Below are 22899 nucleotides of genomic sequence, written 5' to 3'. Positions count from 1 at the left end.
TATTGCTCTTGTAAAAATATTCTGGTTATTTATTTCACAGTGCCATTTGTTATACAGCACTCACAACAACGGCACATTCCTTATGCAGCACAATCATAAGGAAGAGGTCCTCCAGAGGTGAAGTGTAACTCAGAGACTGGCAACGAGAGGAGGGGACGATTCAGCTGTGGCCTGTAGAATTTAATCAAGGATAGACCTTTTTCCAACAAGGCATTTAAACAGGCGTTGTTGTTGTTTTTTGCCATATTTTACTATATTAGCATCTTCTTTTTATCAACCAGTCTTTTAGCTATTCTTTATTGAAATGGCTCAATCTGACAGGGACTTCTGCTTGCATTTGTGTTTGAGCTCCAAGAAGGGATTTTGCTGTTTGTTGTTGACTTGTGAAGATTAGTTACAGTGTCCTTGTAGTTTGTATTTGTTGCACACTGTGGTTGCTTCAATTTGTATGCAGAGATTGTGGGATCTACTTTGCCCTTTGCTGGAACCCTGAGATCCATAATGGCTCGGAGGACACAGAATTAAGGAACAGGGTGCCTCTAGGCTCACATTTCTGTCACACACAAATATCACTCCTGGTTTTCCATGCAAGCTCTCCTCATCTCAGCAGCCCAATTTAGAAAGGTAGAAAAGTTCTATTACTTGTTGTTAAATGAGTGAGAGTCAGTTTCATCCAGGGAGCCCAGTCAGGCACTCAATTAACTTCAAAGATCAGGGGCGGAGCCTGCCACCATAACAAGACCTCTCTATTATCAAGCCAAAATCATCTAGAAGATTTGGGTCAGATCAGAAAGAAGTACAAATGAAGTGTGCTTCTTTCTTACTTAATGCTCTCTCTTTTCCCACTGTATGTCCAGGGTGCAAATAGCTGTGGTCTTAACCACCAAGCCCCTTGAGCTGGCCAATCGGAAGGTCGGTGGTTTGAATCCCTGTGATGGGGTGAACTCCTGTTGCTCTGTCCCATCTCCTGGCAACCTTGCAGTTCAAAAGCATACCAGTGCAAGCAGATAAATAGGTACCGCTGTGGAGGGAAGGTAAACAGCATTTCCGTGTGCTCTGGTTTCCGTTACGGTGTTCCGTTGTGGCAGAAGCGGTTTAGTCATGACCCAGAAAGCTGTCTGTGGGCAAACACCGGCTCCCTTGGCCTGAAAGTGAGATGAGTGCCCCACCCCATAGTCACCTTTAACTGGACTTAACCATCCAGGGGTTCTTTACCTTTGCCTTACCAGTATTTCAACTAAAGCTGTGCTTCAGATCAGAGGAAGGACAGGGAATAATAACCTCTAATAAATAAAACCAGAAAAGACATAGGGTGTAGCTAACTCTCTGGAATCTCAATTTGTGGCTCCATAGATTCCGTCTGTTTCTCTGCCTAACAAATCAAGAGGAAAGTTAATTTAAGAGACATAGCATAGATGCTTAGCGCCATAAACAGTGCCCTAATTGCAATTCTTAGTAGCAGCAATAACATATTGATTGCTTTGAAATTAGTTAGGCAAGTAGCAAGAGCTGTGACTGTAGTTAACAATGTGAAACTTGCTGACGGTGGGCAGTTGTGTGGACAGCGTAGTGGGACTGCATCCTGGAATCCTGGAATGGAGAGGGGAGGGAAGAAATAGTGGTGAAGTCGGTGTGGTACAAACGCACCAGCAGGAGCACCAGGTTGGCTCCGCAAATGTGTTTGTACCTCACCTCTGGCTGCCTTTCCCCCTCTGTCACAGAATTCAGTAGCAACTCAGCCAGAGAGAGGTCAGATAAGCAGCACGGCTCTGCCATGCCATCTGCTATTACTGATGGTTGGTGGTTGGTTATTGGCATCCATCTGTCTCAAGAGAAAATGGAGTGTGCCTCCAGGGGTGAAGTCAAGCTGCTGTGTTAGCAGAACCAAATTGATCTTCAATGGTACACAAACCTGGGTGGTGTGTACTGAGGTCCTGGGCTGCCCAGATGACAAGACCTCTCAGTCTCACTGATGTGGTCCAAAAGAAAGCAGAGTGATACATTTGGCACCAGCTTGGCTGCAGGAGTTGCCGGAAGGAGATGTACAAGGTGTCATCCAACTGTATTAGGGACTCCACTCCGGATGTGTGTAGGGTTTACACCTTAGCCTTCTTCCGAAGATATCCTGATGGTAGGGCAAAAGTAAAAGAAGGAAAACTTAAACCTCTTTGTTCGGGATGCAAACAAGGAAGTATAGAGGAATAGCTCTAGAAGATGCAGAAGTAACATTACAGAGCTGGTGTTCAAGCAAAGTAGAAAGGCAGCAGCAAACTATGGAGATCAAATGAAAAATCTTCTCAATAGTTATGCCTTCTGTGGGTGAAAACAGGTGAGCTTTTAAAAGTTGGTGCTTCATGTAGTCATGTGAGTAGCATCCCCATGTGGCAATAAAGACCTTACCTCATCCCCATTTCTATGGTGCCAGGGAGTTATGGTCAAATTTCCCTCCATATGGAGACATTCTATTCCTTTGTGGCTTTTTAACTGGCTATGTGGACCTTCTGCACTCAAAGCATATGTTCCAGTCAATAAGCCATGGCCCCTTTCATTTTATTTATGCTTAAGTACTGAGGGAACAGGATTTGTAACCATACTGTAGTGGCAATCCTGTCTAAATTAAACCACAGAAACGAGAAGCACCCCGTTTCCCTGAAGTTTTTTCTCCTAAGCAGAAACAATCAAATTAGCTCTGTCTTTTTTCTTTTCTTTTCTTTTTTGCACCTGCTGAAATGAATGGTACATGCTAAATCAGATTCTGGCCTCTGATGGTTTGGAACAGCAAGAATTAAAGCAAAGTCTGTTGAAAATGACAGCCTCTGTTTTCCATGGTGAATCATATTGCAAAAACTGCAGTGTCATTTTTACAGTAGATGGGTAGCTTCATTCCAGTTTCTTAACCCTTTCTTCCTTAGCCTTTATCACTCTTCCCCCCCCCTTTAAAAACACATCCTCTTATCCTGGATAGAATGTACATTATATTACAAGTTAGTAATCTTGTTCTAAAGAATCAGCAGCATTATATGCTTTCCTCTGAACAGGCATTATTTCTCTCTCCCTAGTAGTTTTTAAACAGCAGGGTAGAAGGGGAGAGAGGAAAGGGCTGCTGGCATTGCTTGTAAGGTTTGTGGGTGTCAAGTTTGCAAATCGCTCGGCAGCTGTTGTGTAAGAGGAGTCACAGTGAAGAGGGTTGTGATCTCCCAGTTGCAAGGAACTTCCATGGTTGTTGGTTTTTATTTTAAAAAAATCCGAAAAGGAGGCAAGCGTCGCTCCGTCGCTGCCTCGAAAAGATCTCAAGCACAGGCTTCTCCCCACTGCAGTCATTTGCTGCAGGAAGAGCACTGCAGAAAAACGAACATCAGTCTGGCAGCAACAACTCAGCAGACCTTTTTCCCTGGGAAACGTCACTGCTCAGATGCAACGATCTTGTTGGCGCTATGCGATCATCCCACCCACTGATGTATTTTTAAATGCAGCTAATAACGGCAACACCCTTACCAGATTAAAAAGTACTGGCCCGTTTCTGTTTCCTGTGCCGTCGTGCATTTGGAAGTGCACTACTGTAACTAATACTGAGGAGGACAGAATCTAGGTGTGGGTGAAGCCCATGAAAGCGTAACGACAACGTAACTGCTTACTGTCATCTCATTGTACTTATCAGTCCATCCTGTTTATTATCCCGTGTGATATGCATTCTTTTACGCCCCACATCGATAAGCAGCAGCTGTTGTTCTGGCAATGCAATGCATAAAAGCAAGTGCTAGAATCTCGATACCAGGCGTAGCCTCAAAACAGCAACCTCCATCTACGCAGCTCCCCTAGCAATTGCACATTTTGTCTGACACAGCATAGAATCACATGCTCCAGCCTCCCCTATTAATTTACAGGGGACGCTCCCTGTATTATTGTCCCTTGCAAGTCACTGTCCCTATCTTTGCCTTGGACCTGGAGCTGTCATTTGTCAGAATCTTTGGAAAGTTGGAGGGACAGATATATTAATCCTCAGTGCCTATTGTCGTGGGTTTCATACCAGATTTCATAGAATCATGGAGCTGGAAGGGTCATCTAGTCCAACCCCCTGCAATGCAGGAATCTCAACGAAAGCATCCATGACAGGTGGCCATCCAACCTCAGGTTAAAAACCTCCGAGGAAGGAGAGTCCACAACCTCCCAGTGAAGTCTGTTCCACTGTCAAACAGCTCTTACTGTCAGAAAGTTCTTCCTGACATTTAGTAGGAATCTCTTTTCTTGTAACTTGAATCCGTTGGTTTGGGGCCCAACCTCTGGAGCAGGAGAAAAGAAGCTTGCCCCATACTCCATGTAACAACCCTTAAGATATTTGAAGATGGCTATAATATCTCCTCTCCGTCTCCTGCTAAACATACCCAACGCCCTCAACCATTCCTCATAAGGCTTGGTTTCTAGACCCTTGATCATCTTAGTTCCCCCACTCTGCACACATCCCAACTTGTCAACATCCTTCTTAAATTGTAGTGCCCAGAACTAGACACAGTATTCCAAGTGTGGTCTGACCAAGACTGAATATAGAGGGACTATTACTTCCCTTGATCAGGACACTATACTTGTTCATGCAGCCTAGAATAGCATTAGCATTTATTTATTTTTGCTGTTGCATCACACTGTTGACTCATGTTAAGCTTGCGAGCTACTAAGACCCCTAGGTCCTTTTCACATATACTACTAGTAAGCCAGGTGTCCCCCATCTTATATTTGAGTTCTGTGAGTAGAACTATCAGAAGTAGCTCCCTGTGGGCAGCAAGCCTATTAAATAAGTACTGTTAGCAGTCTCATAAAAATAGTTTCATAATTCGCTATAATTTTTATTTTATACTGCTCAATGTTTTTGTTTTTGTTAGCTGCCTAGTAAGCTGTTGTAATGAAGCAGCCATATAAATGCAGTTAATAAATTAATGAACAAATAAAATCCAAAAAGGGGTTTTCACAGGGAAAAGGAGCAGCTAGAGTTCCTAGCTCTCTACCATTGTCTTGGAAGGACATATATTCAGAATTTCTCACCTGCTGCTATGCTGTAGTTGTGTCAGAAATTCAAGCAGCACTATTATGATTTAAATTAGGATCAGCTGACACCAACTAATAATAATAATAATAATAATAATAATAATAATAATATATTTATAAACATTAAAATACAATAGTCCGTCGAACATTAAAAAGCTTATCTAAACTAAGCACTGAACCAAGTCTGCCTTGCTCCTTAGTGCAGAGTGACCAGAGCTGTCTCCCCTTTAAATGAGCAAATTAACTAAGAGTTATCTTTGTTGTCTCAAAGTCCAGGCATCCCCAAACTGCAGCCCTCCAGATGTTTTGGCCTACAACTCCCATGATCCCTAGCTAACAGGACCAGTGTTCAGGGAAGATGGGAATTGTAGTCCAAAACATCTGGAGGGCTGGAGTTTGGGGATGCCTGTCTCAAACATTTCACTCTCATACAAATGATACCTTCTTCAGAATTTTAAAAAATCAGAAACTACTAGTAAACACTTCCCAGCAATGCATTCTGCAGACTTGAAAAAGCATACGCTCCAACTTTTTCTATCCCAAATAGAAAACCATGTGGTGCCTGTCAACCCAGGACAACTGGCAGGTATGAATAAAGCATAATAGAAAGCTGGGGTGTGTTCTCCCACCTTCATGGAAGTGTGTGGGTCTAGAGTCTTCTCCTGAAGCCAGAAAGTTCTGGAAATGTGAGGGCCCAAGAGTGTGGTTGTGGGAGGTAATTCTGAAGACTAGGCCCTAACCCTAAGAGTTAAGAGCCAGTGAGACTCTGGGACTCAGCTGCATTAGAAAAAAAACCCCACAAACCCCCATTTTTAACACTGTGAGACCAGATGGCCCTATAGAGTTTGATCTTTCAGCAACGTGATTCCCCATTATGAGCTTTACAACACGTTTTCCTGAAATGATTTTTGGCTGTGTCTAGATCCAGCCCTGGTATTGTTGCATCTCCGACTGATTAATGAAACCTCTGTTGTTCCCATAAACTGAATACGTGGCGCCTGGTTCCTGTTGGGCCCCAAAGTAGGTGGAGGCAGAGCCAATGGCAAGCAGGCAGAGCCAGCTAATTCCAATTTGGGCCTCATCTGCTGCCTCCTTTCAGAATTCTACAAGGGCAGCACTGAAATTTAAGGAGAAGGAACCTGGTAAGCAGTGCTACCCTGTAGGCTGGTTTTACATCAAAAGGCAGGCAGGCGGGGGCTGTCTGAGGCTGGTTGACATGGGTAGGGCAGTGTCCCATTGGGTCTAATGTACCAGCCACCTCTCAACTGGATCTCTCATTGCTGAGATGTAACTTGCCTGGCTGAACTGGTGGAGTAGCCCACAAACCCACATAAACAAAGGAACTGTGGCACAGTGTTCTCTGTCTTTGGCTTTGTCATCTGTTTTTCTTCCTGAGTTAGTCTCATATTTGGAGGATGAGTTCAGAATAACACACTTTCACATTCTTGTCTACATATTCTAGAGACCTGTCATTCCTACAACTTCTTTAGAGGCCTTTCAGTTACAGTGTAGCTGGATAAAACATCATTATCTTTGCTAATGAGACCGTGGTTTTATGTTTGTTACAATATATGCAAAAAAAAAAATTTAATCAGATAATGTGCTATCAACTTTCAGTTTTGAAAGGAATTTACTTAGTGGTCATCTAGGACCTAGATCAGCAAGTGGACTGTCAGGGGGGATCCACAGGATTCGAGGGAAGAGGGAGGCAGGAGATTGGGTTACAGGGATCCCCGGCCCTTGCTTTCCAGCAGCACCTCCTCCAGCCGGGAGAGCAGTCAAATCACCAGCGGGAGGACAAGGAGGCTTTCAGCACCATGGAGAGGGGGCTCCAGGATGTTGGCTCGGAACCCTTGTACCACCTTAGCCAAGAGGGTTCAGAGAAGTAGCGCCACCTTAGCCAAGAGGGCGCTACTTCTGTCGCCCAGATTGCGCAGAGGGCTAAAGCGCAAAGAGGGGAGGCAGTGCCTAGGAGTGCCTAAGATATTTTGCTGGGGTCGAAACCAGAAGGGGGCACTCCCGGATTCTACCAGTGACTAGGGCAGTCATGAAACTCTTTGCTCTTCACTGTATATAGTATGCACAATAAACCTGTAACTAACCAGGCTGGAGTCCTGCGTAGTTCCTCGTGAGCAACCACCATGCGACCCTTACACGGACAATTGGCTCTTAATATATAATCATATTTGAATATAAATTAACACTGTGATCGTATTCACCTTTACTTGGAAGCAAGTGTCAAAAAGGACTTTCTCTCTAGTAAGCATGTTTAGCATTAGTAAGCTTAAGCATATCTGAGCTTTATTTATGCACTTGCTGTTTCACATATAACTTAGCTTTAGGGTTTTAGCCTAACTGAACAGCTGGACTTTGACCAAATATGCCTATTAATAGCATCAGTGTCTTACCTTTTAACTTGCATAAATGAAAATCAATTGTCAAGAAACTTGTCACACCACATTTACACATACAATGAAATTGACACATTAGGAAAGTGTCATGAATTTCAGTGTTCCTGTTGTACTCTCTTATGGTTGTACAGCATGCATTGTAATCAGATAACCATGATGAGCTAAGCATTCTGCACCCAGCAGAGGCCCAGAACACAGGTGGCAACTCTGCTAAACAACAACCTTAGTCTCGAGGGGATGATTCCCTTTAATAATGATTAATTGCAGGATGTTTTCCAGCTTCCTCACCTTTCATGTGGTTTGCAAGAGTGAGATTTATTTTTTGCTTTTCAAATTTAGAGTGGGGGGGCACGTGGTTTAAGGTAGGACAGCATTGGGGCTCTACTAACTATTGCCACCTCTTCTGGGTTTAGCATTCTATGAACTCCTACAATTTTTCTTATAGATCAGAATTTTTGTGCAGCCACAGCATGTGGGGTTCTTCAGTTTGAACTCTTCCTCCTCAGGTGACATGGCAGGCAGAATGTGGTACCAGATCAGTAAGGCCTACGGAACAAAGGAAGCTGCCATATACCAAGTCAACTATTAGTCTGCCTAGCTAGATATTTTCTCTGTATTGTCTCCAAGGACAATAACTGGCCCTTCTCAAAAGGCTTCGCCTTCCATGTGCAGTTTGCATATGCAGGCTTCATGTAAGGGAGCATCATGGGAATGTCCTGGGACACTTCCTGTAGTTCTGGCTGCACACCAAGGAAAAGGCCTGCAGGAAGCTGCCACTGGGGTGGGGCATGCCCTTAGAGCAGGGATGGGGAACCCGTGGCCCTCCAGATATTACTGGAGTACAGTTCCAAACATCCTTGACCATTGGCCATTCTGGCTGGAGCTGATGGGAGTTGGAGTCCAACATCTGGCAGGCCACAGCTTCCCCACCCCTGCCTTAGTCAGAGTGTTGAAGTACGGCTCTCCTCACCTTTTGTAGCGATTCTCAAAACAACTGTTCTAAGAAGACTTCCAAGGGATGGCAAAAAAAGAGGACACATTTACCGACTTCTACTTTTAACTATGGATCTCTATGGCAACTCTCATACACCCAACACTGCTCAACAACTTAGCAAAAGTTTTGCAAAACAGAACAAAACAAAACTTTTTTTAAAAAAAAAAACCTTTAAAAAGCTCAACTTTGCCTCCCTTCTTCCCAACAAAAAGAAATAAAAAAGTTCAACAACTTTTGTGCTTGGATTTTCACTTTTGGAAATATGGCGACCCTAATTTTACATACCCATGAAAAAGAGGACATGTCCTGGAAAAATAGGACATATGGCAACCCTATTAGAAGCGGCCAGGAGCTGTTATAGTTTCACAGTAGAGTCATGCAGGCCATCAAATGCACTGACCACCCCCCCCCCTTCTTCCGCTTCTTCAGATTTAGTGCTCCTCTAGTGGGCATGTGCTTTAAGACTGTAATATTTAGATCCATTGTTGATTTGAACCTTTCTTTTAAGGGAGTTTCAAAGTACACTCACTGTACCTCTGCTGGTTTTTACCAGATACTGCAAAGGAAACCTGCTGGCTTAAAAAGACAAGCTAAGGAAATGTAGTTTCATTTTTGATGCATGAAACACATGTTAGAGAGATGACCTAACCTTCTCTAAGCTGAGTCCTCAAGCTCAGAAAACCTTTGCAAATTTTGCCAGTGCTTCTAAGAGAACATGCTGACTTTGGATCAGAGTGCTGCTGATGTCATGACGGGAGGCCATGACAATCAGAAATGTTTTATATAATCTATCACATTTCCACAACTTGTATCAAAGGGATATGATACTACAGTGTTACATTTAATTGAAAAATCATTTAAAATGGTTCATTATTGCCATTTTGTATGCTCTGATCCAGTAAAGGAAATTTACACATGCAGATGCAGATGTATATTTACATGCACATTACAATGCACACCTGAATCCCATTACCATATTGGCCTGAATATAAGCCTCACCTCCCCCCCCCCAATTTCAACCGTGAAAAGTTAAAGTGCGGCTTAAATCCGCGACCTTATAAAAATGGGCTTCTACGATATCACTGCTGAAACAGACATACAGTAAAACGGAATGGATGTGAGTACCTGTGGAATTTTAAAGGTGTGGCTTATATTTGGGTGCGGCTTATATTTGGGCCAATACGGTATATTGTTTAGATGTACCCATGGGTGTCTATGGGGATGTGTATGCCTGCCAACAGATATGGGTTCTTAGAAGCAACTAGTTGCTCATATCTAGAAGTGGATATGATACTGGTTTTATTATTTTATTGTGAACTTCCTCAAGGACTGGGAGAGGGCAAGTTACATGGCGGAAATGCAAACTCTTCCCCCCCCCCCCCAAATCAGTGAGGCTGAAGGAGGAAGCTGCAATACTGCAGAGCATTCCAACTGTGACTCTGACACTGTTTCAGAAACTAATTCTTCTTGACTGAAGCAAAATTTTCTCCCCACATTGATCTACGCAGATACCACTGCTTAGTGAATGGCATTTAATCTTTGTGACTGACACGAGACTACAGTATGGCTCTGCAGGAGTTTGGTTTGGGTTTGAGAGAGAAAATATTTGGCATTTTTAATTCTGTTTTCCATTTCTTCCCCATGGGAATACTAGCTAGAACCCATCTCAGGTTGGCTTCTGATGCTCTCACATACTTGCATGGTGGCTTCTAGCCCTTCAGTAGCACGTTAGAGAAATGATAGGTGGGCAGCATTCAGAAATAACAGAGTATATCAGGGGGAATTAGAGGCCAATAATCCTCTGTCCTAAAAAGCAATGTTGGGCACAATTCTCTACCACCTGCTTAAGAAGAGGTGAAACTTGTATTTGAGAGGAGAGACATAAACCTAAGAATCCTGTCTGGTCCAAAGTAGAAAGAGCACCTTTCTTATTAAAGAAGTCGGAAAAATGTGGGGCAGGATCCAAACTTCCCCCTGTCCTTCAAGTGGACACCAGCTGTGGGAGGTCAGAATGGCTATGGTTTTGCGGTTTTTTTTAGTTAGGCAACATCATTGTTAGGTCACAACCCCCCATCTCTCTTTTATGAGTCAGACAGCATCATGAGGTCGCAATGACCAGCCTCGCTTTCTGAGGTACAGCTTAGTCAGTCAGTCTTTCTCCCTCTCATGTTAAAGCAGGCTGTGGTTTTGTGTATCAAAGCTCTTCTTTCTTCGCTGAAGCAGGAAGCAGTCTTTTACACAGGGGTGGTTAGCAGAAGTGTGTGGGCACAAGGGTGAAATGGGCAACAACAGGGACGGCCTGTCCACGAGGCAGTCTGAGGCAGCCCCCTTAGGCGGTGGACTACATGGGGTGCCTCTGTGGGTGAGCACACCCCTTCACCCCCAGAGGTGGTGGCTTCCACATTCCACATTCCAGTGAGATCTTACAGGAGATCCCACAAGATCTTGCCATAACCCAGAAATCACAGCCATGTAACTCCGGTGAGCAAGGCTTCCGCAGGGGCTGCCGGGGGGGGGGGGGCAGCACCTTCACATTTAGCCTCAGGTGGCAAATTTAGATGGGCCACCGTGGGGCAGCATGTGGGCAGAGGAGCAGCAGATGAGGAGGTGAGAAGTGCTGGCAGGCAGGCAGGCATTGGAAGTCTTCTATCTACAGTGAGTAATGCACGGCATCCTGGCACCAAATGAAATAGAGACAATGAGGGTGGGCAAAGGAATGTTGGCGGCACTCCAGGTACAGCAGGGGTGGCAGCGAGCAGGGTCTGCCACAACTTCCAAAAGAAAAGTAGCAGGTAGTTGGGTTTCTACTTTCAGCGTGTGCTCCCCAGGTGGCAGATTAGGAAACACACAGGTGGCATTTGCTACTTTTGATCTATATGGAAATATGTTTTTAGATAAGTTTTGAAATACATCACTGCATGTTCTGAGGACAGGGTGAGGTGCACATTTAAATAAATAGATTCTGTTTTCTGTTTTCCATTGCTTTGGTTTAGGAACCTATGAGGTGAATGCATTTTTTTTAAGTCCCTTTGTTTCATTTTATGAATTCACTAAGTGATGTGCTTCAGCTCACTCTGTTCTCCACCCCACCTCCAGCATTCCTCCCACATTAATTGCCCTGAAATTTCCCCTTCCCATCCCATGCAACTACTAAGCTTGTTTTTCATTTCAATCCCCCCCCCATTTCTGAAGGCACTTTGCACTCCTGTTTCCATCTTCACCCCAATGCCTATGTCTCCTCTCCCTTCCTTTTGTGCAATGCCCCCTTGCACACCAACCACCCCCAGGGCCAGATCCTGCATCTTCCTCCTCCCACACATTTCAACTACAATGGTACCTCTGGTTACGAACTTAATTCGTTCCAGAGGTCTATTCTTAAAGAGGTCTATTCTGAAACTGTTATTAACCTTAGGTACCACTTTAGCTAATGGGGCCTCCTACAGCTGCCACGCCGCCAGAGCATGATTTCTGTTCTCATCCTGAAGCAAAGTTCTTAACCTGAGGTACTATTTCTGGGTTAGCGGAGTCTGTAACCTGAAGCATTTGTAACCCGAGGTAAAGGTAAAGGGACCCCTGACCATTAGGTCCAGTCATGACCGACTCTGGGGTGGCGCGCTCATCTCGCATTATTGGCCGAGGGAGCCGGTGTACAGCTTCCAGGTCATGTGGCCAGCATGACAAAGCCGCTTCTGGCAAACCAGAGCAGCACATGGAAACACCGTTTACACTGCTGTAGCGGTTCCTATTTATCTACTTGCATTTTGACGTGCTTTCGAACTGCTAGGTTGGCAGGAGCTGGGACCGAGCAACGGGAGCTCACCCCGTCGCAGGGATTCGAATCGCCGACCTTCTGATCAGCAAGCCCTAGGCTCAGTGGTTTAACCACAGTGCCACCAATGTACTAATCACCCTTTTCATCTTGTCCTTTACTTCAGATCCATTCAGGCCCCTGCTTTCAACCTCAAACCCATTACCAAACCCCCTCCGTCCTCCTTTTTTGCCATCTCCTTTGCATCCCCTTTTCACATTCACTCACTTTTTTCCCTCCATCCCCCGCCTTACTTTCCTCAACTCTCGCTTGAAGAAAGATCTTCCCCCATTTCCACCTCTTCTCCTATTTCCTGTTGCCAGCCCCCTTTGCATGCTCACACCATTATCACCTTCCTGCCCTTTTTACTACCTCCCCCTTTCTCCTTTTTCCAACTCTCCTTAGCACACAGGCCACCCCTATTTCCATGCTGCTGCCTCTTTCCCATTCTGCAGCCCCCTTTGCACACACAAACACACCATGCTGGTGTATGTTGCTGTGTCTTTAAGACAAATAGACTCTTAAGAGCAAGCCTGACAGTTAGCTTGCTCAATTAGAGAATGTCATGCTCAGCTGATAAATGTTGTACATATATTTTATTCACTAGCAAACACCCATGTAGTTTCTGAACTACGTTAATAATAATAATAATAATAATAATAATAATAATAATAATAATAATAATAATAATTTATTATTTATACCCTGCCCATCTGGCCGGGTTCCCCCAGCCACTCTACGTTGAATCTGTAGCTTCATGTCGAAGACAACACATGGTACCAGGAGTGAAATACATTGTGGGAAGGTACTATAGAATATTTGAGGGCTCTGCATCCTGTGTATCTCACACATGAAGCTTTTGATAAATGGAAGAGGGAGAAGTTTAAAGCAGCCATTTCCCCACTGTACTTAAACAGTGGTAGAAGTTTGAGTAAAACCTAAGTGGAAGAACACTGAGGTGAAAATGTGGTTTTGAACAACAGCAGAGATTTGAGGAAAGCAGAGATGGAGGAGCACAGTTTTTTTTATATAAAAAAAAAACAAAAACAGTGAGAAATAGCAGAGATGGTACAATGCAGAAGCTAACACCCAGAAAGCTAACATTGAAAGCCTTTTCCAACTTCCTTCTCATTGTACTCAAACCCTGTTTTAAACTGCCCCTCGTGTCACCTGCTGCTGACTCTACTCAATCCTCTGCCATTGTTTTAAATCGCCACTTTTTCTCTCAGCATTTCTCCAACCCTGCTTTATTCAACCGTCTGCTATTATTTAAAACCACCATTTCTCTCTGCGTCACTCCATCACTGCTTTACTCAAACCCCTGTCATCGTTTGAAACTGCCATTTTCCTCTCAGCATTTTTCCACCTCCACTCTACTCAAACTTCTGCTATTCAAAACAGCCACTTTTTTTTCCTTTCAGTGTTTCTCCCTTCTCACTGTACTCAAACTTCTCCCTCTTCCATTCCTCAGCTGCCTCATGTGTGAGAGATAAAGGATTCGGAGCCCACAAATGTTCCAATGTATGAAGGTATTTACTCAAACCTTTGCTGTTGTTTCAAGCTGCCATTTCCCTCTCAGTTTGCTCCATCCTGCTTTACTCAAACCACCACTTTTGCCTGTCAATGTTTCTCCCTTCTCACTCCCATTCCATGGCCCTGATGTTGTGCACCCTGCCTTCTCCTTTGCTCCCTTACCCCATCCTGACTTCCTGCTGTGATGAGGCACAGCAAATCATCCAATGGAGACTGCACAATGACAACCTTACATTTTTATGTATATAGGAAGATTTAATTCATTTCTGTCCTGCTCTTCAATTCCAAAGTGACTCAGAAAACAAGAAAACACACACACACACACAAATACAATAATTATAAAATGGCAGAATGTTAAACCACCCAGATATAGAAACTTTATGAGCACCTGGGGCAAAACCTCTACCTAATTAAATGATATTAGCACTCTTCCCTGTTTGTTTTTATAGCTTTTCGAAACAGCAGCTTGTGTTTGCTTTCTGTTTGCCCTGATTTATCAACTTTTAGCCAAAAGAGAAAACCATAATATATAACACAGGGCAATGGCAAACAGAAGGATATAGAGCAGGCATCCCCAAACTGCGGCCCTCCAGATGTTTTGGCCTACAACTCCCATGATCCCTAGCTAACAGGACCAGTGGTCGGGGAAGATGGGAATTGTAGTCCAAAACATCTGGAGGGCCGAAGTCTGGGGATGCCTGATATAGAGTAAGGACTGCTTACTGTAACAGATTTCTGTTGCCCAAATAAATCATTGGTGATCAGCTTCAGACTACAAGAGGAACTGAGTATGTGAGGCAGAAAAACAACACCCTTTTCATAGATAGATAGAGAGAGAAAACTGTAGTTTAGTAATGTAATATTGTTATGTATACTGTCATGGTTTCAGATACATGTTGTCAGGGAACATCATTAAGGGTGCAATCCTACAGTCCTTGGGAAGGTATTCCAGGCACCATAGGTTATTGCAGACCTCCCTCTTCATGGGTGAAGGAAGTAGTCTGTCCTCAGAGACCTTATTGCAGCCATCTATCCCTCCACTGCTGTTGATGCTCTGATGGAAGCAGGCGGAAAGGGGCATATCATGGGTGAATCGAGGAAGGCTTTCTTCCTCTGACATACACCTGACAAGGGAAGGAAAATACATCAGCCCTGAAGCTGATGCTAAATTTGCTGGGCATTGTTTCTTTAAACTAAGTGCTACTTTAAAAGTGATTCTTAGCAAGCAAATACTTTCAGATCTGCAACTTTGGGCAGCAGGCATTCCATCAGGCTACAGCAGGGGGAGAGAAGACAAGCAGGAGACACCTCATTGGCTCTGCTGAAGGAACAGCTCCCTTTGGCTTTTCTTCTTCTTGAATTGTTTCTTTTCAAGCTGGCTGTTCTGAAAACTTTGGAATTTTAAGAACTGGTTTCTGAGATGGGTTTGTTTTCTTCTTCCCACCTGATTCCCTTTTCATTTTGCAGATTCTAAGCAGGCAGGGACTGCCTTCTTGCTTACTGATTTTATGTAAGCTGCTTTGGGAGCCTTTCCAGCTGGGTTAAAGATGCTTTAAAGAAACAATAATAAATGAAACTATTGCCTGCAAAAAATAACAACCCTGAATGGTCAAAGGGTATCTTTTTCAGTACCCATTATAAACACAACATATTTTGGGTTGGTTGGCCATAAAAGAGTGCAGGAAGCTTTTTCACAAAAGGGTGATCTCTGCCAGTAATTCTCAGGCTCCAGGGTCATCACCGGTGCACACCATATGTCCTAGATGTAAGGAAGAGGACTGTACTTGGCAGGTAATAACTGTTTAGATGCCAATTGTAGCTCAGGTTTTAGAGAGGCTGGGTACCTTGTTATGATGATCATTACTCTTGACACCAACGATGTTATGTGTTAATTGCTGGAAGTGAGGCGAGGAAACAGTGATGCGCAGCATTTCATTGTAGTTTACTGGAGGCAGAACTAAGCATATAAGAAATGTTAATAAATTAGAAAGCTATGATGAGTTCGGTTTTTCTAAGACAATATGCGATGAATGTGCTTTCCTCATTATTATGTGCAAAGTGAAAATCTAGTTGTGATATTTAAATCGGATCCTTTTCTAGCATTTCTTCAACATGCAGGCAATATCCAAGCCATGCTCAGATTAGACCCACTGAGATCAGTGGACTTAAATTGATTTCACAGGGGACTCGGCTACATTAGTAAAAATAAAATGTTATAAACGCGTTGTAACACTGTGGCACAAGATGGCGATGTGGAGCTGAATAGGACTCTATGAAATTTTCCATTGTGAGCTTTAAAATGGTTTTTCCCCAGAGCATTTTCAGAGTGTTTTTTTATAGCTGTGAAGATGCAGCCAGGGTCTACTGTATTACTCCTATACGTGTGTGTGTTTGACTGTATTTCCAAGGATACAACTGAATGAGTAAAAGAAGTAATGCTTGTTTGGGTGAACTGATCCTCTCTGCATTTAGTATTTAAGTGATACCATTAGCGTACATAGCAGTTTGCACAGTTACACAGGCATAAAAGAACTACCAAGCTAATACAGAGGACCAAGCTAAATGTGACATTAAATGTGTGATTGTGTTGAGTTTGCCTTGGCTGCTCCTTGTAAATAGCAGCTGTGTGGAGGATGAAAGAAGATAATCAGTACTGGTATGACAGCAATCTTACCCATTCACCACAGTCCTGATGGAAATTTCTACTCGCTGTAGTGTGTTGTCACTTTTCACACAGACACAACATGGGCGAATGAGGCCAGATTCTCCATTGCATGCCAAGACCCCATGACCCTGCAGTTCCCAGAGAGTAACTAGCCAGACAAGACAGCAGCATATAGTTTTTGGGGTAAAATAGGCCACAACGTTTATTGGTTACACATGTGAACAGTTTGGCATAGGCATTGGGTAAGTCATATTATTCCACTCCAGCCCTCCTGCTGGGAGTGCATTTAAGGGTAAACCCAACTTGGGAGCCTATGACCTACATCAAATAGGGCTACCCACCCACCCCACTCCACCCTCTGTAGTGTGCTGTGTGTAGACTCCCACTCCCCAGTCTTAGTGTTGGCACTTTTAACACAAGCACAATGTGTGTGAATGAGGCCGGATTCTCTGTTCCAGGACTTTGAACATCTGCAACATCATCCTTCCTCCTCTCTTCCTTCCTTCTATACCTCCCTTTTGCACCATTCTCGGATACTGTAGCATGAACAGAAGAAGCAAAGTGCTTCCTATAAGGCCACCTTGGAACAATGGTCACAGCCAACCAAGAGTGCTGACCCATCCTTTCATGCACCAATGGCTGCCAGGAACCTTGTATCATCACCAAGAAAGGTTCCAAATTTTGAGTCATGCCTTGTTACTTAAAAATAATAATGAATAAAATCTGTGTTAAGAGTTTTAGGGCAACCAATTCCATCCTATTGTCAGTTTGTGCTTGTGAGTATAGAAGTAAACTGTATTCTTTTTAACAATGCTCACATGTAGCTTGATTTTTTTTCAACCAATACTGCTGATCTTTTGGCAAATTGTAGTGGCGTTTCTGTTCTATTACAAGTCCATATTCCACCCCCTCCCCACCCCCACAAAAAAGTATGAATTTGTATGAGTTTCTAAAATGATTGATATATGTAACTGGGACATTTGCAAAACTCCTAAACCAATTATACTATTACTGTCTCCATGTGAAAATTCAGGTAGTCTCGTAATATATAGGGCTTACTAATTCCATCTGGTTTATAATCCATCTAGAAAAGTTGGAATCCCTGTTTGAAGTGAACCACCCTTATATAGTCCTTTAAATGTCAATTCAGATGTTAAACCTGAAGTATATTGGGATTCATCTACTTAACAGACATGGTCAAAGGAGACCTTTGAAATTCAGGCTTTATTTACTTTGCATGTGCATTAAGGATCCATTAGCTGGTTTTTTTGTTTTTGTTTTTGCAGTGTAGGGATTTTCCTTTTGCCATTAAGCAAAAAACCCAAAAAAACCCAACCCTTTCCCCCCAACCCTTGCAACAAAACAAAGATTTTCAGTGGTTTCCCTGCAGATCTTCCTTCCTTTCTTTGTTTTGCAATTTGACGTCAAAGAAAATGTTCACAACCAAAAGACAGTTTTCGACGCCCCCTTTCCCCCCTAAATCATTCTAATACCTCACTGGTCTTTCTACTTGGAAATTCTGTGTCTTTTTCATTGAACGTTCCAACAATTTGCTTTTTTCTTTCTCTTACACAACTGAAAATAGTTGTTACCTTTTCTCTTCTCACTCCCTCTTTCCTGTCATTCATCTGCTCTTTTATCTCTTCCCTCCTTTCCCCTCTCCAGAGATACCCGTGTCTCTCTCTCTGATGCTTCCCCATGCCTTTAAAATGAATTGGCACACGCTTCCATCCTTCTGATCCAGCATCCCTTCCCTGCTCTGCTCATACCTTCTATCTCCCTCTCTTCCTTTTGCACTGCTCTGCTGTTCTTCATCTCCTGCTTTTGCCCCAGTGTATTAGGTCTGGCACTAGCGAGCAGGCCTTCTTCAAGGCATCCTGCCAATGGGTGGAGACTGCAGACGCTTTAGTCTCTCGGAGGAGGTGGGGGTGGGGAGGGTACGCTCTTCTCTGTCCAAATTCACATTTGAAAACCCAGCCTGCAAAAACCAGAAATAATAAAGAAATCACTCAGCAGCACAAAAGGTGCCCCATAAGCAGTTTTCCTCGGCACTTGGTGTTTCCCCCACCCCACCTCCCTCTGTTACCATGCTGTTTTTTTTGGCTGCATACGGTATTTGTGACTCTGTTTCATCTCTTTCCGCTCTTAAGCATATTTCCAAAATATCAAATCCATTAAAAGGAATTAAGAGCATATGCTGCGGTTTCCAACTATAACAAGCATCTGTGCTCTCAGGAGTACTCTGCAAGAGCCACATACTGTAGTGGAAACGTGGTCTCTCCGCCCCAACCCCAACCCCCAACTATCTGCTGCATTTTTTCTGCCTGCACATTTTGCAGAGGAGAATGCAAGGCTGGGTTTTGCTCTGACCTGATTCTGAAAATATCTTCACAGGATCGACAAAGCTGAAATCAAGTGCTCCGAGAAGTCACTGAATTAGACCCTTTTGTTAATTAACCAATGCGTTCCCCCTAGGATTCTGCAGCAGGGTAGCATTCTTATTTTTCGTAATTAATAAAATATTGCTTGCAGTAAAACGCTGTGCCCTCCAATAACACTTCAGTTTGCCTGGATTTTTATTTTTATTTTTTATTTTTAAAGATCAAATAGCTTTTGGAACGGCTCAGTGCTTTGTCTCAAGTAGCTGGCATATCAATAAGCTATTTTTAGGACACGAAACTATTCTGCATTGCTGCGGGGCAATCTCCATTCATTCCAGTGGGCCTATATGAGAACCCTATGGTAAGGTCCCTGTGTGTTTTGACAGCTCCGCAACAAGCAGAAATTCACAATTTCCCCATCATTAGATCTGCATGCCGGGAAAAGCTTCATCCAATCGATTTTGATTGGTTATGCCACCTATCAAAATTGGGTTATTGGGTTGTTTTGTTCTATTTTGATTATGTATTTTGTGGTTTTTATAGTCTGATGTTATCTTGTGAACCGCCCTGAGACCTGCAGGTATACTGTATAGGGCAGTATATCAATTTAACAAAGGGTAGTAAATAAATAATAATTGATGGTCCGGAAGTCCTGCCAGAGGAAAAACAGATAGCGTTCTGAACCACAGGCGAATCTCACTGAAGGAAATGGAGAATGCACAGCAGCAAGGCGGGTTGATGGATTGCGTCTTGGAAGTCCAAAGGCTCATTCTTTTGAAAGTTCTTTTTAACAATGTAGTACTGTCGTTTGTTTGCAAGATTTTGTTTGCATCAAAAAGAGTCGGTGGAGGAAGTGTTCCTTCCCTGCTTAGTAATTTCTGTTCTTTGTCTTTTCCTTCCTTCCTTCCTTCCTTCCTTCCTTCCTTCCTTCCTTCCTTCCTTCCTTTCCTTCCTGCCCATTTCCTTATGCAGTACTTCCTTATGCAGGAGAATAAATGGTAATTAAAATGAGCAGGATGAAAAGATGGAGCAGCCAGTGCTTGTACCACCAGGACCTGACAGCTTCCACTACTTCACTAGAGAGTCTCTTGCAGCTATTGAGCAACGCATTGCTGCAGAGAAGGCTAAGCATCCCAAACCAGACCGTAAAGACGACGACGAAAATGGCCCGAAGCCCAGTAGTGACTTGGAGGCTGGAAAATCACTGCCATTTATTTATGGAGACATACCTCCTGGCATGGTGGCTACTCCCTTGGAAGACCTGGACCCATTTTATCTTAACCAAAAAGTGAGTGTTTCATATAAAGCACTTTACACTGTCCCTTTCCTTTCCCTTTTCCCTGCAGTCAGGCACACAACCTACAATTTTCCTGCGTGTCTTTCTGGGATCTCTGTTTCTTGTGATCTACCAGGCTTTGAAAACCAGCATTTCTGGGTGAGGGCAATTGATTGCACTGCAAGGATGTTACAGTAATCATTTGCTCTAACCGTACATCAAAAACTATTCGTATTTTAACTCTGCTGGAAAATTATCTAGCAAAAAGCTGGCAGGAGACAACAGTGATGACTAACACACACACAAACAAACACTGTTCCATAGACCAAATGACTGGTTATTAGCTTCTCATATTTTCTGAGACCACTGATTAGCTGGGTGGTTGAATTGTTTGATGGCAACAATTATTTTACATCTAAATGAATGAATGAATAACAGCAGCAGGTTTTTTTTTTTAAAAAAAAAAACATTAGACTGGGCGCTGTGTATGGAGGACTCCGCTCCAGACTTGTGTAGGTTTTACTCCTTAGCCTTTTCTTCTCCCAAAGATATCCTGCAAGGCAGTGGAAGTTTAGGATCAGAGTTTTCCTTCTCCTAGATGGGCTACCTTCTCAGGTTGACAAGCCCCATCAGCCCCTCATTTCCCTCTGCAGCACAAGCAGAAGTCACCTTCTTGACCATTGGGCCCATTGTTAGTCTTGTCTGCTCAATCCGCTGGAGCCTGTAATTCATCAGCCATCCTCACCTGGTTTAGCCGACCTGTCGAAGCCGTTTCCTGAGATGTGGCCTCTGTCACATGTTGACAGCTTCTAGGAGCCACAGGTGACAGCTGAGTGTGGGGTGGGGGGTGGGATGTTAGGAGAGGTGTGGTACCTCTTGTGAGGTACACATCATGCTCCTTCCCTGGGTAGCTTGTCTAACTGAAATAAAGAAGAATGTGCTCACTGAAACAAAAGGCAGCTTGGTCAGATGGCATGGTCAAATCACAGCAATCAAAAAGATTCCTCGTGAAAAATGAAATAATGTTAAGGATGTTTTGTGCATGCACATACAAAGCAGCTAGTTATGGGTTCCACACCTGATCTATGGAATGCTGGCTTGTACATGGCACTTATTCTCTCCTGAAATTTTAAGGACATTATAGGGGGAAATGATGCTTGAAATTTTGAAATAGTCAAACTGTACAAGCATGCTAGGGAAACCAATACAGTAAACTTGGCAATGGATAATTGTTCAGTGGTCGAATACTTACTGTGCTAACACAAGATCCCAGATTCGGTACTAGGCATCTCAAGATAGGACTGGGAAGGACTGCCATTCTAAAACCCTAGTGAGTATAAGAAACATTCCTTCCTTTGGTTAGTTATGAATTTCCTCACCTATGCTGGTTGCATGGACACAGGAACAACAGCTGTGGCAAGGTATTCTCCTGGGTTAGTTATTCCGTTGCTAATTACTATCGTTAAATTGTCCAAGGACATTTTCACAGAGCAAACAAATTCTACCGGTTTGGAAGAAGCAAAACCTTTTAGAGGGGGTGATGGGTTTGTTTACCCTGCATACCTGTTTCTCCTCTTTGAAACTGGAAAGGGAAATTCCCAACTCAGCAAGATATGTTCATGTTATCATTACGAGGAAGGTGCATATGCCTTCTCATGTTGATATGCAATACTGTATTGCATTTGACTCAAATGATGCTTCCTCAGGCTGTGTATGCACACGTCAGCCTTTGAAGCACTTTTGTAGACATTGCTTTGCAAGCATCCATACCTGCATGCTCAGTAGACAGCATGAGCAGCTGTTAAATCATTGCCAGATTTACACACAGAGGCACATTAGTTTCTTTGCTCCCTCCCCTTTTGATGCCCACGTCATGCCTTTAAATAAATAAATGAATTCCTGCAAATTTATTGATGTACCAGAAGTTTGCTCATAACTAACTAATGCTCAGTTAGTTTTATTGTGCTGAGTGCATGCCCAGAGGCTCCCTTCTCTTGTACCATGCAAGTGACTTGGTGACTACATTTCTCCTTGGGGACAGGCCACTTTAGGTTGTATCCCACTATTGACTACTCATTGTAGCGCCATTGAAATTAATGGTCCTGAGCCATTTTTATCTGAATGGATCTACTCAGGGTATGACTAACAGCGAACACAACCCTCTGTGTACATTCAGAGGCTTCCTTTCCTTGTACCATGCGGGCAACTCCAGCAAGGCACTCTAAGTATGCCCAGAGGCTGCTTGTCCTGGCACTTTGCATGGTGAATCACCAACTGGTCGTGTCTGTTATATCTATGGTATCCTCAGAATATCCCTGCCCTGGCACCAGGGAGGCAGCGGACATCACATAGTTTGATTTATCAAATGAAGAGTGCAAAAAAGGCACATTGAGATTCTGATATATCTGCTCCCTGTTACATCCAATAATTCCCCTGGAGTCATTGTGGTTGATTTCTTAAAGCTACGTTTTGTTAAGGAGCAGCATGCAAAATGGGCAATTCAAATCTGTGCCAAACTGCCACCATAAGCAGTCAAATAATATGGGATGGTTACTTAAAAAGTAATAAATACTATAGCAAAAAGAGCCCTTTCCTAATTCTTAATAATAATAATAATAATAATAATAATTTATTATTTATACCCCTCCCATCTGGCTGGGTTTCCCCAGCCACTGTGGGCAGTTTCCAACCAAATATTAAAAAGAATACAGCAGCAAACTTAAAAAACTTCCCTAAACAGGGCCGCCTTCAGTTGTCTTTTAAAAGTAAAATAGTTGCTTATTGCCTTGACTGG

General features: G+C 43.3%; 1 protein-coding gene across 1 annotated transcript in view; it reads left to right on the top strand.

Moving 5' to 3' along the window:
* The window catches only part of LOC118093592 (sodium channel protein type 1 subunit alpha), a 113658-nt gene that overhangs the window by 40585 nt on the left and 50174 nt on the right, over window positions 1-22899 (top strand). Inside the window, exon 2 of the mRNA XM_035133030.1 lies at window positions 19802-20117. Coding sequence (XP_034988921.1) covers window positions 19854-20117 — 264 coding nt within the window. The 5' untranslated portion in view covers window positions 19802-19853. The remainder of the gene's footprint in view (window positions 1-19801; window positions 20118-22899) is intronic.

This window comes from Zootoca vivipara, chromosome 1, assembly GCF_963506605.1.
Source record: "Zootoca vivipara chromosome 1, rZooViv1.1, whole genome shotgun sequence".
Lineage (NCBI taxonomy): Eukaryota > Metazoa > Chordata > Lepidosauria > Squamata > Lacertidae > Zootoca > Zootoca vivipara.
This window is presented reverse-complemented; position numbering and strand designations above follow the sequence as displayed.